General features: G+C 35.3%; 1 protein-coding gene across 7 annotated transcripts in view; it reads left to right on the top strand.

Annotated features, from left to right (window-relative positions):
* The window catches only part of Csmd3 (CUB and Sushi multiple domains 3), a 1,319,129-nt gene that overhangs the window by 980,658 nt on the left and 323,162 nt on the right, over positions 1–15,309 (top strand). For all 7 annotated transcript variants that reach the window (XR_010053386.1, XM_063264433.1, XM_063264432.1 and 4 more), the window contains one exon: positions 10,168–10,359. Coding sequence is in view for 6 of the 7 variants with exons in the window: in XM_063264433.1 (XP_063120503.1) it covers positions 10,168–10,359 (192 nt within the window). In the remaining variant the exon portion in view is untranslated. The remainder of the gene's footprint in view (positions 1–10,167; positions 10,360–15,309) is intronic.

The following is a 15,309-nucleotide window of genomic DNA, read 5'->3' as shown; positions in this document are numbered from 1 at the left end:
CACAGGATGCACAAATAATGAGAAAAGGACCACCAAAGTAAATTGTAAACCAAAAGCAACTTTAATTACCATGGAAAACACTTCTAACTTGCCAGGGTCAGGGTGAGGCTCAAAAGCAGAAAACTTGAAGGGCATGGCAGGAGCAGTGTCCTTCCGAAGCATAAACCCAGGAACAGACGTTCAGGAGATAAGAATGAAGGAATTTGTAAATTAAAGGTTAGTTCTGAAGCCCAGGGTGTGGCAGAGAACAGAATGTTTGTACAGACTCAAGGTTATTGTAAGGCAGTAGGCTTATCTAAAGTTTTATGGGGCTCACACAGGTCAGTGGGTTTATTGCAACTGAAAAGAATGTAGGGCTTGAGGACACACATTAAAATGGGGCTGCAGATCAATGCCTGAAGTTACTCTGTGCTCATCAATCCCCTAAATCCTACCATCTCGAAATATTAATATTGTATCACCATCTATAAGTTACTATGTAAAGTTAATGCCCTATATAGGTAAATGAAATAGTCCCTGACATACTGAATGGTAAAGGGTATTGCTTGCATTCTTACTTTGGTTCACCTATCAGTGGGAATAAGACTGTAATGTCTTCCATTGATGGGTGTCTCTTAAGAGAAAGTATACTACTTGACTGAACAACTGCTTGTCAAAATACATGAGTGCGTATGAACTGATGAAAGAAGTTTATATATATATATATATATATATATAGAGAGAGAGAGTTATAAAGTATATATATTAGAATACTACCATTGAGTTTGTTTTTCCATAATTTACCCTAAGCAGCTTTGTTCCTTTCCTGTCCTAACTCTGTAAGTAAGGGTCCAAGATTCACAAAAGGATTATGTCCCAGACTCAGACAGTATGTAAATGCAAAGAGTCTTTTATTCTGTAGAAGTTTCCCATATTGAGGTCTCTCATTTCCAAGATAGAGAGACAACCAAGTGAGATCAAAGGCTTAATTTAAAGCCTTTTAAGATGAATTCTCCATTAGGGCAATTCAGGAGTAGGTAGCTATTAATTATCTTGTTCCATCTCTAGGGACATTCTAGAACCATTACCTGGGTGGGTAGAGAGGATGGAAACTGTTGCTGGGGAAGTCTAGAAATTGCTGCTGACCAACTGTCCCTTCCTCAGGCCACTTGGCAGGGCAGCTTCTGAGGGCAGGGCAATATATGGAACTGAGAGAAGTTGAAAAGTATTCCTCTCTTTGAACAACATAGTCTGCCTCCGTCTTCTAATTGTACTGTTTATTCAACATTGTACATGTTTGAAATGTCTTAAAAAACAATTTTATGTCAAATCATCAAATAGTTAAAGAGAAGTGAGACCATAGGAATCAAGGAGTGCTGTAACTGTGTTATTCATTGTTATACTACCCAATGCATCTTTAAGGAAAAGTACCCTGCAGTTATTTTGCCCTGGGTTATTGCACTATCATACAACAGTAAAGAAGACATCAGATTTGCTTAAAAGACTAGAAGTTATACATACACAGATGAAAAGTACCCATATGCTCATGTGGCTAAGTGAAATAAATGTCTGTTTCCATGATACATATATTCTTAGACACAATAAAAGAAAAATATGAAGATAAATACATATCCTTTCTTATAGAAAATTTAAAGTGGTAAGAACATAGTTACTTATAGAAGTAGTTAATGCTCTTTAGTTCTCACATCTTCAGTTTATCTAGAATATACTGAAGCAAATCGATACATAAATTAAATTTAGGTACTACATACTTGGGATAAGTGTTCAATGTTTTAAAATATGGCTGAATGTAATTAGTCATACTAAGTAATCAACTGAATTTTATATTACAAAGTTTTATATGATAAGGACACATGTATTTGATAAACAGTAATTCTTGGTGGATTTGCCTCATTGATAATATCAAGTCTAATCAAGTATATTAAATTTTTTTCCATATAATATACACGTTTTCTCATTGTGCCATAAATTATTTTGTAATAATGCATGCAGAAAGATTCACTTACATATGGATAGTACCAAGGGGCAGTTCTGGAATTTTCTCTATAAAATATTGCTTAAGAAATGTGACCATAAACTTATATTACTTTCAAAGTCTATTTATTTATAGTTCAGGTAATGAGAATTTTAAATAAAAAACAAAATAGATTCAATATGTTTGGTTTTAGCACAATAAAAGATGGTTCTCTTTGAAAATATGCATATGCCATAGGGAATGTATTTCTAACTTGTGTAATCAGCAGAGAGAAAATGATATTTTGTTAGAAACAAATGCAGTAATACCTGGCTAAGAAATGTTGTTATTAAAACCACCACAGAACAATGGTAGGGCTGGTGGAATAGCTAAACTGATTAAGTGCTTGCCTTAAAAGCATGAAGACCTTAGTTTGACACACAGAATGCAAGTAAAATACCCAGTATGGTAGCCTGTGTTTATATTCCCAAGACTGGGAATGAAATGATAAATGAATCTCTGGAGCTCAATGTCCTATCCGCTAATTTATGTGGTGAGTGTCTGGCCAATGAGAGGGAGTGAACTCAAAATGAAAGTAGGCGGTATCTAAGAAATGACTGCTTCACAGATGTCTTGTTCTCTTCTGATATATATATGCATATGAACAAGCATATGCACTTGCATATAGACATGGATCCATACAGACAAGAATATACAGAAACATGCATATAAAAGTCAAAAATGACAAGGTTAATCTTTTTATTTTTGTCAGTGTCTAATCTAGCTCTTTTTTTGAGATAGATTTATTTATTTATTTATTTATATCTCTTTAACCATTTTTCATAGTCCAGTCATTATCCCACTCCCAGTCCACCCTCAGGGTCTTCATCCCATTCCTCCTTCCTTGTCTCCTAGATGATGTTTCCATCCCCAGTAACTGCCCTCCCACACCCACCTACCTTCCAACACCCAACCCCTGCCAGGCCTCCCTACTACCTGGGGCCTCAGGTCTCTCAAGAGTTAGGTATATCTTCTCTCACTGAAGCCAGACCTGGCAGTCCTCTGCTGTAAATGTCTCAGTGGCCTCTTATCAGTTAGTGTATGCTGCTGTTCTTTATATGGGGTCCTTGCCCTTCACAATTTTCTTTTCTTTCTTTTTTATTAGATATTTTCTTTTTCTATATTTTACATGTTATCCCCTTTCCAATTTTCCCTTCCTGAAATCCCCTAAACCATCCTCCCCCCACCCTCTGCTTCTATGGAAGTGCTCTCCCACACAACCATTCCCTTCCACCTCCCCTCTCTGGCATTCCCCTTTACTGGAACATCCAGCCTTCACAGGACCAAGGGCCTCTCCTCCCATTGATGCCCTATAAGGCCATTCTCTACTACATATTCAACTAGAGCCATTGGTCCTTCCATGTATACTCTTTGGTTGGTGGGTTAGTCCCTGGGAGCTCTGGGGGTTCTGGTTGGTTAATAATGTTGTTCTTCTATGGATTGCAAACCCTTCAGCTCCTTCAGTCCTTTATCTCCTCCACTGGGGACCCTGTGCTTAGTCCAGTGGTTGGCTGTGAGCATCTGTCTTTGTATTCGTCAGGCTCTGGCACAGCCTCTGAGGAGACAGCTATATCAGGATCCTACCAGCAAGCACATCTTGGCATCTCTAATAGTGTCTGAGTTTGGTGTCTGTATAGGGGATGGATCCGCATGTGGGGCAGTCTCTAGATGCCCTTTCCTTCAGTCTCTGCTCCACACTACCTCTCTGTATATCCTCCCTTGAATATTTTCTTTCCCCTTCTAAGAAGAACTGAAGCATCCACACTTTGATCTTCCTTCTTCTCGATATTCATGTAGTCTGTGAACTGTATCTTGGGTATCCTGAGCTTTTGGGCAAATATCCACTTATTAGTGAGTGCATATCATGTGTGTTCTTTTGTGACTGGGTTGCACCAATGGCTTATACTCTAAGATCAAGAATTGACAAATGGGACCTCATAAAATTGCAAAGCTTCTGTAAGGCAAAGGACACTGTCAATAGGACACAACTGCAACCAACAGATTGAGAAAAGATCTTTACCAATCCTACATCCAACAGAGGGCTAATATCAAATATATGCAAAGAGCTCAAGAAGTTAGACACCAGAGAATCAAATAACCCTATTAAAAATGGAGTACAGAGCTAAACAAAGAATTCTCAGTTGAGGATTATCAAATGGCCATGAAGCAGCTAAAGAAATGTACAACATCCTTAGTCATCAGGGAAATGCAAATAAAAACAACCCTGAGTTTCCACCTCACACAAGTCAGAATGGCTAAGATAAAAAGCTCAAGTGAGAGCAGATGCTGGAGAGGATGTGGAGAAAGAGGAACACTCCTCCATTGTTGGTGGGATTGCAAACTGGTACAACCACTCTGGCAGTTCTTGAGAAAATTGGACATAATGTAAGATTCAAACATTAAGGACAAAGGCTAAGACTCAAACTTTAAGGACAAAGGCTGCCTTAGGCAAACACCATGTGGCTTGGACTTTAACACACTGTCCAAAGAATTTAGGATAACACCCTGTTCCAGGAAATGAGCTAACCACCCTTAGCAGTCCCCCATCCACATGAATGAGCTAGCCACAGTAAGGGCAGGATCCTTCACCACCCTCTTTGTGTGCCAAAGGTATTTCCCCACCAAGGGCCTCCAATGAATTCAAAGGACAATAGGCAGTCACCGATGAATTCAAAAGGTAATAAGCCCCACCAATGAGAAATAACCAACTCATGCTGTAACCTAGAGCCTATCCCATGAAAAAGTATAAAAAGTGTGTGCTTTTGTTCTTCAGGGTTGTCTCTGTCCAGATTACAGGACCACCCCAGTGTACTGGATCATTAAACCTCTTGCTTATTGTACCGATCTCCATCTCTGTGTCTCTATGGGTGGGACATAGATAGCCCTATGAGCCAGACATAGGGCTCAGGGAACAAGTCTTACAATAGCACTACCTGAGGACCCAGCTATACCATTCCTGCACATATACCCAGAAGAGGCTCAACATGTAACAAGGACACATGCTCCACTATGTTTATATCAGCCTTATTTATACTAGCCAGTAGCTGGAAAGAACCCGGATGCCCTTCAAGGAAGGAATGGATACAAACAATTTGATATATTTATACAATAGAGTACATTAAAACATTAGTGGAGCAAAGACATATGTTTCTGTTAAATATGAACCAGTTTAAAGTAAAGAAATTCAGAAAAAATAAAAGCAGTATGTTACTACATTGTAAGTCAATATACTATATTCTGATAATACTTTTTATATATTTGTATGTAACAAAGATATTTAAAGGTTTATTTGTATAAAACTCTTAGTCTATATATATTTTCTACACATTGTGCTAGAGAGAAGATCTAATAGGTAATCAAAATTTATATAACAGTAACAGAAAAAAATTATATTTAGCATTTAGAGTTCTATTCTTCAATATAGGGAAATAATATTTAACAATTACCAATTCCTAAATGATGTAGCTAATTCATAAAGTCATATTATTAAATAATTATTTATAATAATAGTAATTATGTGATATTTCTTCATTCGTAATTCCCTAGGAGAAATACCATAACTGCTAAAAATGCTTATTTTCTTCATTGACTGTTTCTATTAATTCAGAGAAAAAGAATGTTTGGTGCTAAAATGATTATAATTTTTCCTACTTACAAACACAGAAGGTAACCAGTATGCATTCAAATGTCAAACAAATAAGGATAATAAAACAATAGCATTCCTACAAAGTAATTATTTCTGTGGGAATTTAACTGATTGCTTTCAGAACTCCTGTTACTCCAAGTGTGTGTGGTGGGGAGTTCTTTGGTATTTCATTAAACACCCTCATTCTTTGCTTTGCTTTAAAATCTTACTCCTAATTTGTTTATTAACTTAGAGAAAATGGAACAGTAGGGATTTACCACCTCTTTCCTTTCAAGTCAATTAGACCTCAAGGCAAATGCATATTCCAACACAAGTATTAGCCTAATGTAAAAGCTGTCTTTTGAGATAATTCGTCTCATTTAAATCATTAAGTCTAGAAAATTTGACAAGAAATACACATTGTATCCTCATATTTACCTATGACCAAATTATCTTAACTTGCATTGTGGCATTTTTATTTTGTTCTTTACATATATATGTATAAATAAATAATTCTATAGTCCATATATGCAAATATATGCATAAATATAAATATAAAATATTTGAGGATTTGTCATAAATTTTGTGAGTATAGAATGAAGATAGTAATCCCCCACTGACAATACAAAATTCTCTATTAATATTTACATATATATATATTTACTCTCTCTATAGATATATATTTATCTCCATTGCCCATTTCTTGAGATATCACCAACTCTAAGGAAAACATCTTAAATAAAGCTGTTGAATGCATGCATCAAACATCCTCCTATAGTTGTACATCATACATCCAGTTTCTATGTTATGGGTTGTTGCTTAGTTCTCTGCTAAGGAATATTAATTGTTATTACTGAACAACTGTACTTAAAAAGTAAAGTCAACTTATATATTAATTCTCTTTGGTTCATATTCTCACCCAGGAGTTCTCTTCTTACTCTAATAAGAAATAATCCCTTCAGAAATAACTGTCACAACAGTTAATCTGTTAAGACTGGGTTGAATAAGGTCAACCAAGTGTTCTAGTTACAGATATAATATCTCTCCTGAAAATGTGTAAATGTTTATTATGATATGGATTGGGAAGGCAAATGAGTTTCTGGGACAGTGACAGTTAAAAGAGGACACTCTGGTCTCTCAGACGTTTATGCTTTAAGCTATGAAAGTAGAACGACAGGGGTTTAAGTCATGCTATGTATCTTTTTTTTTCTGGTAAATTCAACACAGCTTATTTTACAGCCCTAAATTTATCTCTAAATTGAGGACATAGTAGTAGTTGGTTCACAGAGATTCTAGAGGGTTAAAGGAGTTGTATGTGTTAGGTTTATGGCCATTGCTCATACTGCCATTTAATTAGTAAAATTAACCAATGAGACTCTGGGTACTCAACTAGCTTACTATCAGAATAGTTCTAGAAGGCTAACTAGTTTTTAAATTATCATCAGCAATTGCTAAAATGTCGCTTGATTTTTTTTACTTTTATTTCATTACACAATGCAGAAAAAGTAAATATAAATTTACTTTAAGAGGCAACAGTTTTAATCAGAAAAAGTCAGCTGTTTAAAAATTGATACTTTAAAAAAATCCCAAGAAAATTTTGTTTTGTTATAGATTTCACATTCTACTTTCTGGTGTTACTGCTTATTGAAAGTGTATTAGATTCAATACATGCTGTCATTTTAAGTAACTTACTCGTTAACGTTGTCTTGATGCCTACACAACTGAAGTCAATATACTGCAATAAAATATGGATTTCAATGTTCTATTTACATCAGATAGATAAGGTTAAGCAAACTTGCTGGATGGTTACATTTGATTACTCTCTTGATAGGTAACTTGTTTAACACTATCTCATTCAACTAGTCAATAGAACTACATATCCCACTACTTACAGACCTATATATTCATATAGTTTTCTATTAGAGATATAGAAAATAAAATTCATCAGTGTCACCAGTACGAGAAAACTTGATGGCTTCCTCTATCTTAAGTCCATTACCCCAATTTTCCAAGTAGGATGTCACAAATAATAGTAATATTGTGGTAAAACTGAAAAAGTTGCAGAATGTTCTCGCATGTACCCTGACAATCACACTCTCATGATAGTTCAGGCTCCAGCAGGCCATTGAAACTAGTGCTAATTTATCTCGGTGACACCACACTGCCCCATCTACTTTCTGACCCATTGTCCACAAGCCCCATCCTCACTCACAGCTTTCTTGGCTGGTTTCCACAACACCAGACATATTCATCCCAACTCTGTGGCAGCTCGATGTGTCCCGCCACCATACACTCTCTTGAACTCTATTAGGTCACCACATGAAAGAAAACATCACACAATATCCTCTGATCCAATTGATAATATATAATTTGCCCACCTAGACAACACAAAATCCTGTACACATCCATCCCTTAAGAATAGTCATAACAACTTGTAATATGTGCAGAAAGAAATCATAACATCCGTCATGTTATCGCTCCTCGCTCTGGCCTCTTCTTCCTTGCTAAAACTTTTCTTCCACCCATCCTTACTTCTCATCCAATGACAGGCCTCATTCTATCCTGTACCTGTCTTTACCTGAATATTGACACCAACCTACAACCAGAATTCTGACACTGAGGTCATTCACCAAGCTTAATTAGATTTTTTCAGTTCCACAAGCATTCACGTATTACACATACAGTAATTTTATGGTTATAAATTTGTATAACTACCATTATAGTCAAGTCTCATAACACTTCCACTAAAAGAAGCCACATAATACAACGGATTACCTCACAATACTTCTCCTGGCACTCTAATCCTGTTAACCAACCAATTATCTACTTTCACAAATAAGTCAATTCAAAATGATATAGAACACTAGATACCAATCCATAATTTTCATAGTGTACCTGGTATTATATGCACCACACTTTCTATGACATAAAATGTATATGGATTCTTGCCTGGCTAATGTTGTGTGTCACTTCATATTTTGAATTTATCATGGGTTAAGAATTTGGGGGAATAAATGCCTCAGTGTACATAACATTTTCTGGGTTATAAAGCAAGCGTATGTTAAAGTCTACAACAAACTGCAGTGATCTTCATGGAGGGCCTTTTTCTTGTATTGTTTCTGTTCCTGTTATAACACACTGAAACAAAGAACAACTTAAAAGATTAAATGTTTCTTTTAGTTCATAATTTCACGTTATAGTCCATCATTATGTAGAAGTCAACATGACAGGAAAGACGCCACATCACATCTTCAATCCTAAGCAATTATAAGAAAGGTGTGCATGCTCATTTTTTTGCTTGCTTGTCCTCAGCTAGATTTTTTTCAATGTACGTAGCTCAATACTACCTGCCTAGTGGATGGAATAATCCCCTGTGGGTTATACACCAACCCCTCACCCAAACCAGGCCTGTACCCTGATCTCTATGGGCAGTCCTTCATTGAGTCTCTCTGTCAGGATGATTCTAGGGTATATCAAATGGACAAAGTTAAGTGTCACAATGCAATAGCATCCTTCAGCCCTCCTGGAAATGTCTGGATAATGATGCAGCTCTCTCTAAAATTTTGTCAACCTTTAATATACTCACTTATGAAATTCATTTTTACTAACATTAGCAAGTCTCACATGAGATCATGAAGGTCCGCCGTGTTGTTAACAATGTTCAATATATTTTCACATCATAACATTTGTTGCTTCTCTCTCTCTCTCTCTCTCTCTCTCTCTCTTTCTTACTTTTCCCTTCCCTCCTCTCAGACCCTGATGTAAGTTGCTTATCTCTCAAACAAGTATTTTCTCTCCTTAGCAGTGTTCTTTTATAGCCTTTCACATAGTGAAATAATTGGTTTTGAATGTCAACATGCCACAACCTAGAGGCATCTGCAAACTGAATCTCAGTTGAGGAATTTTCTAATCTGGTCCAGGTGGAACTGTAAGAGGTTGTAGGAGGTTGTCTTCATTGCCTTAATTGAGTTGAAATGAACAACTCACCATGAATATGAACAGTATCACTTCATGAGCTGGACAGTGAACTTCATTGTAGTAGAAAGCTAAGTGAAGTAAGAAAGCAAGGATTCACCCATTTTCTCTTTGCTCTTGATGTGATTAATTTCTTGGATTCCCAAAATGGTGGCCTGTATTCTAGAATTTTAAGCCAGGTAAACCCTTCCTTTCTTTGAGTTTTTGGATTTGTTTCTGTTTTATTTTGTTTACTTGTTCATTTTCACATCAGGGTATTTGTCACAGCAACAGAAATAAATCTACAACATAGAATTTGGAAATTTATTTGGATATCTAATATTTAGTGACACAGATGCTATGCTGCTTCTTAGAACAAGCTAGCACATACATTATTACAGGAATACAGAAGTGTTTATTTAATAGAATTTTGAAGTTAATTCAAGCATTTTAAAAAGTCAGTTTCCTACGAAATCATAGACATGAGGAAAGTTGTAAAGATTAACCATTTCAGTTTGAAACTGGGAAAGTAATTGTGATAGTATAAAACTAATGCCTTTCTATCTTTTGATAGGTTCAGTTGCAACTGCCTGTCGTGATCCGGGAGTCCCCATGAATGGGACACGCAATGGGGACGGACGAGAACCTGGGGACACTGTTGTCTTCCAGTGTGATCCTGGATATGAGCTTCAAGGACAAGAAAGAATAACCTGCATCCAGGTAGAAAATCGATACTTCTGGCAGCCCAGCCCACCAGTCTGTATAGGTATGATTAAAGAATAATTAAAATTTTATAAAGTATATTGCAATGATTAAGAGCGGTATTGATGTTATTTAGCACTATCATCTTAAGATTTCAAAGGAGTGTGTGCATATCCAAAATATGCAAACTTAGAAAGAGTAATTACTAATTTCTGTAGTTAAAAGTCCACGATTTTATTATGTTGTGAACAGCCCCAAAATTTTAAATATGATCAATCAATCTCCTGAAATAATTTTCCAGCTTTTATTTACTGGATAAATCTATTATTACCTTCTGCTTTAAACCTCAATCACTGAGAATCTCTATGTAAAACACACTGTGTTGATCTTCTAAGAAGGTAATATCAGCAGCTATTTTAAGAGCTTCAAAGGATTGGCTTTCCATTTAAGTCAGGACTTTCAAAAGAACATCAGGATTTGTTTTGATGATCTGAGGAGTGTCCAGACCTTATTCCATCCTGTCTGATTTCTGGCTCCAAACTTGTTTTCAAATCTCTAAGTGACAGTCCAGAGATCCAAGATACAGGCCTTTTATTACTAGATCGGGGGGTGGGGGTGGGGAGTGGGACAGCAAATGAAATAACAAAAAAGAACAAAACAAGCTTAGGGAAATGGCCAAGCTTACAGTTCTAGCCTACATTTGTATTTATATACACTTCATAATTTCTTTGCAGCTTCAAGAGGGAGCCTACGACTTGCTCACTCACTATTGGATTTAAAGCAGTCAGGATAAGCACATTTAGCATGCTTTCAACGAAAAGCCATATTTTGGTTTATTTATATTCAGCTTCTAAATATAGTATTCAATAAGTTTCATAGCAATTTCTTTCTGAATTAGAAATTAGAATTAGAAAGTGTGTTTGAATACCTCAGTCAGCAGCAAAGAAACTCAGTGAATTACCTGGACTTACTTGACTCTATGTTGTAACAACTCATGTAAAAGTTGCAAAGTCAAATTCATTAGGTACCTGTTGGTTTCCATCCACTGGGAATTTACCAATAAAATAAGAAAAGTTCTAACTCTGATCAACCTTCTTCTCAATGAAATTAAGCTAAACAATGTATTTTTACAACCCATGTTTCTGTATTTTGTAGGTAGGCTTTTAAAGCATAATAGTCACTAACATTCAAGGCTTAATTCTTCCTGCAGGCAAAACGGTAGCTCTAGGCCTCTTTTGTAGATAATGAGTCAGGCACAAAAGTATAGAAGAGGCTTAAAATCTAAAACAAAGTAAGGGCATAGTTCATATTTTGATTTATTTCTTTATATAGTTAATCTATTATAGCTATTATATTTTTCTATTGCTCTTTATATACTACTACAAGTTTTGCATTATCAAATATCAACTGATTTATATATATAAAATCTGTATCAATAAAATCAGATAAGGGGAGCTGCTTGAGAATTTTTCTAAGAAAAAGAAGGAAAAATGTTAAGTATATTTTCATAAGGTGTGAACATTGTTATTTACTACTTTGTTTGCCTGTGGGACTACAATGAAATTAAAACTTCATATTCTAATTGAAATTGTATTGTATATCATAAATCTCTATAGAAAATAAGCCAGCTAGCATTCAAAATGAGAAGGAGAAAGGGCTCATGATCCCCCACTACTAATGGAGGAGGTACTGACATTTATGGTTTCTCATGCAGGGACATTCATTCCAAGTGGTTTTTTCTAGTGGATGCATCCACAACAAGTAGCAGTACAATTTGGACTCCATGGTCTATTTTTTATTTCTGCTTCTTTAAAGAAGACATGATTTTGAAAGGGCATGGAGGAATAGAAGTGAATCTGAGAGGAAATAAGGTGAAGAATAGAAGATAAATAGGATCAAATATAATTTTACGTCTCAAGAATTTACTAAAATATTATACCTTTAGAAAAAAGTGAAATTCCACGATAATTGCTAAAGTTGTTTTTAATAGGCAAGGATATCACATAATAGGATTTTTCAGGCCTATAACATTATATTAACATTATATTCTTATGTAAGATCCTAAAACATTGAACAGAATTATACTGAACCTAAAGAAAAAAAATACACCTCAAACTCCAATAAGTTTAAAGCATTCTGGAGAGACTATTATAAAATTTATAAACCATGGTGTGCTCTAGCTAAAAGGACCCAATTTTAAGAGGGAAAGTTGAACACTAAATCTTACTTATATGGAGCAGGGTGTGGAACATTTTTGTATGGATTATGGAACTGAGTATTATTTTGGGGGGAAGGATAAGATAGCTTCAAAAATGATATGCATTAGAACTTCTCTGAGGAAGAAAATAACTTAAAAAACTGTCTGAAAAATTGCTAAGGCTGCAGAAAGCTTGACCTCTGCAACTGATAAGAAAGAACTCCATGATTGGAAATACTATGACAAAGATTAAACCCTGAACTTTTTAGAAACTCTGTAAGTGTGTGTCTCAGACCTCAGAGAATAAAGCATTTTACTTGCATGTGGAAAAAAAATCAGCCTCATAGAAAGTACCAAACAGAAGGACGTCATCTTTAGAGAGTTAATAGAATTCATTCCAACAAAATTGACAGTGTGAAGATTACTTTGACATTGCCAGAGGGAAAGTAGCTGTACTCAATATGAAGGTAAATAACAAAGACATTAGTGTGGGTGGGTTGCTGAGAAAGACAGTACATGAATAAAATTGAATTGGCAAAAAAATTAAGAAGATTGTAAAATAGATTCATAGCTGCTGCCTGTATTACTGCTCACAAAAAATTACACTCAGAACAAATCGTGCATGTCAGGATTCCAGAGAAGCCAACTGAAATTTAATTCCTGGATGCCTTTGATTTTATTTTGGGTGTTATATGATTAGATATGTTAAAAAACAAAAACCTAATGGATTTCCAACTGCTATTTAAAGTTAAAGATATTTTAGAATAATTTTTATGTATGCGTTTGCAGTCTAGGATTTACAAATGTCAGAGAGTTTTACTCTCTGGTCGGCTATGTTAGATTTTCAAATTGAACCATAGCTATTAAATACATAAGGGGAATTTTGACAAGGTAAATAATGTAGTAAAAAGAAGTTAGGGGCCCTTATCCCTAAAGAAAAATAAAGTCTTTAGCAACATCCAGTAAAACTGTTAGTATACATATAATTATCTTTCTTTTTTGTTTATGAAGAATATATTCATATGTGAATATATGCATTTGCATATAATTTCTAACAATTCAAAGATTATTGTTCCTTGTGGTAATAAAGAAATCTGAAACAAAATTGATCTCATTCTATATACATAATCCCACTCCATAACCTTCTAAAGGCTCACAAGACTTATCATTCTACCTTTTTAATGCACATGTACATACTTGCATTTGCTATTTATTGAACACAGCTTTGTACATCTTACATAGCTGCTCATCATTTATACATGATTTTAAAAGTCCTAAACACAAAGTCATTGTTTTCCACAAAACATTAAGCCAGTCTTTAGGCTACACATTCATTCACACAGCTGTTACCATTCTTTTCACAATCAATATGAAGAACCATTCACATGTCAACAAATATTTTTAGAAACATCACATGTATCTGGACAAAATAACACTGTATAAGAAACGGCATTGACTTTACATGTAACTGGTGAATGCTGACACATGACCATACTGTTCATAAAGACACCGTAAACATAGAAGTGGCCTGCATGACGATGCCAGTGTCTCATATCATGTTCATGAAAGCTGAGGCTAAGTCCAGCTCAGCCAAGAAGGAAACTAAGGTTTTCTAAGTGTTCCTAAAGGCTGTGAAACATTTCAAATCATAAGTGGAACTATATAAGTACATGCATGGAAAACATTTTAAAAAGAAGGAATTATATGAGCAGAGAGTACGTAGAATTGTAAGACATATAAGGCCAGCAAGATGGCCCAGTTGGTTCAGGTGCTGGCTGCCAATCTTGATCCCTGAGCTCAGTCACCCTTATTCACATGAGAGAAAGAGAAAAACAACTCCGGCAACCTCTCCATGTCTTTGTCTAGACACACTGAAAATATAATTAATGAATGCATAAATAAATACATAATATAACTTTAAAAGAAATTGTAATATTTTGAATATATTTTGTTTATTCAAAGTGGTGGTTGACAATATCACAAAGGGAATAGAGGTCAGGTAGCACTAAAACTGGAGCATTGTCTTCTAGCTTTTATAGAACTATCACTGACGTACCATTTCTCTACTAGATATTTAAACCAAGAAAATGATTGTTGGAGACAGAAGTTAGTCATTTTCACAATTCTAAAATAATACGTTTTCAATTTAGAGGTCAATAAATATGGTAGCAAGTGAAGAAAGTGAGACACACTGAGTGTATCTGTGGCACTGATGGCTCATGCCTCTAATCCCAGAATTTGGGAGGCAGAAGTAAGCAGACATTTGTGACTTAGACCCGCCTGGTCTACAGAGTGAGTTCCAGGACAACCAGGATTTTAACACAGATAAACTCTGTCTCCAAATCTCAAAAAAAAAAAAAAAAAAAAAAAAGGCTTGTCTCCAAGGTCAAAGAAAAGAAGAAATATACATAATGACAATGTTAATGTAGTAACTTAGCAACAAAGCAGAAGCATTTTGACTTGAGTATTATGTAACTTTCATATTATATTATTTTTGTAACAATAAAGTACTAGGTAGCAAGAGGTGTAATACATACTTGATTTGTAATTCAGCACAGAATATCAGCAAGATAGATAGGAACAGGAGTTTCCCATCAATAAAAAGTGAGAGATAAATTCATGACGGTAAACGTATTCAACACAGATGATTATAACAGAGTAGAAAAAATGCAAGGTAAACAATGCAGCATAAGGAAATCAGGAGAATACCCAGGTTACAAAATGAAATAGAAATTTTCATGGCAGACTGGAGTCTATGCAAATTCACTAGAAGAAATTGGATGCCACATGCTAGAAATTAGCTCATCAGATTTAAGG

Source organism: Rattus norvegicus, chromosome 7 (genome assembly GCF_036323735.1).
Source record: "Rattus norvegicus strain BN/NHsdMcwi chromosome 7, GRCr8, whole genome shotgun sequence".
NCBI classification, from domain to species: domain Eukaryota; kingdom Metazoa; phylum Chordata; class Mammalia; order Rodentia; family Muridae; genus Rattus; species Rattus norvegicus.
The sequence above is the reverse complement of the archived record's forward strand: the minus strand, read 5'-3'. Positions and strand labels throughout refer to the sequence as shown.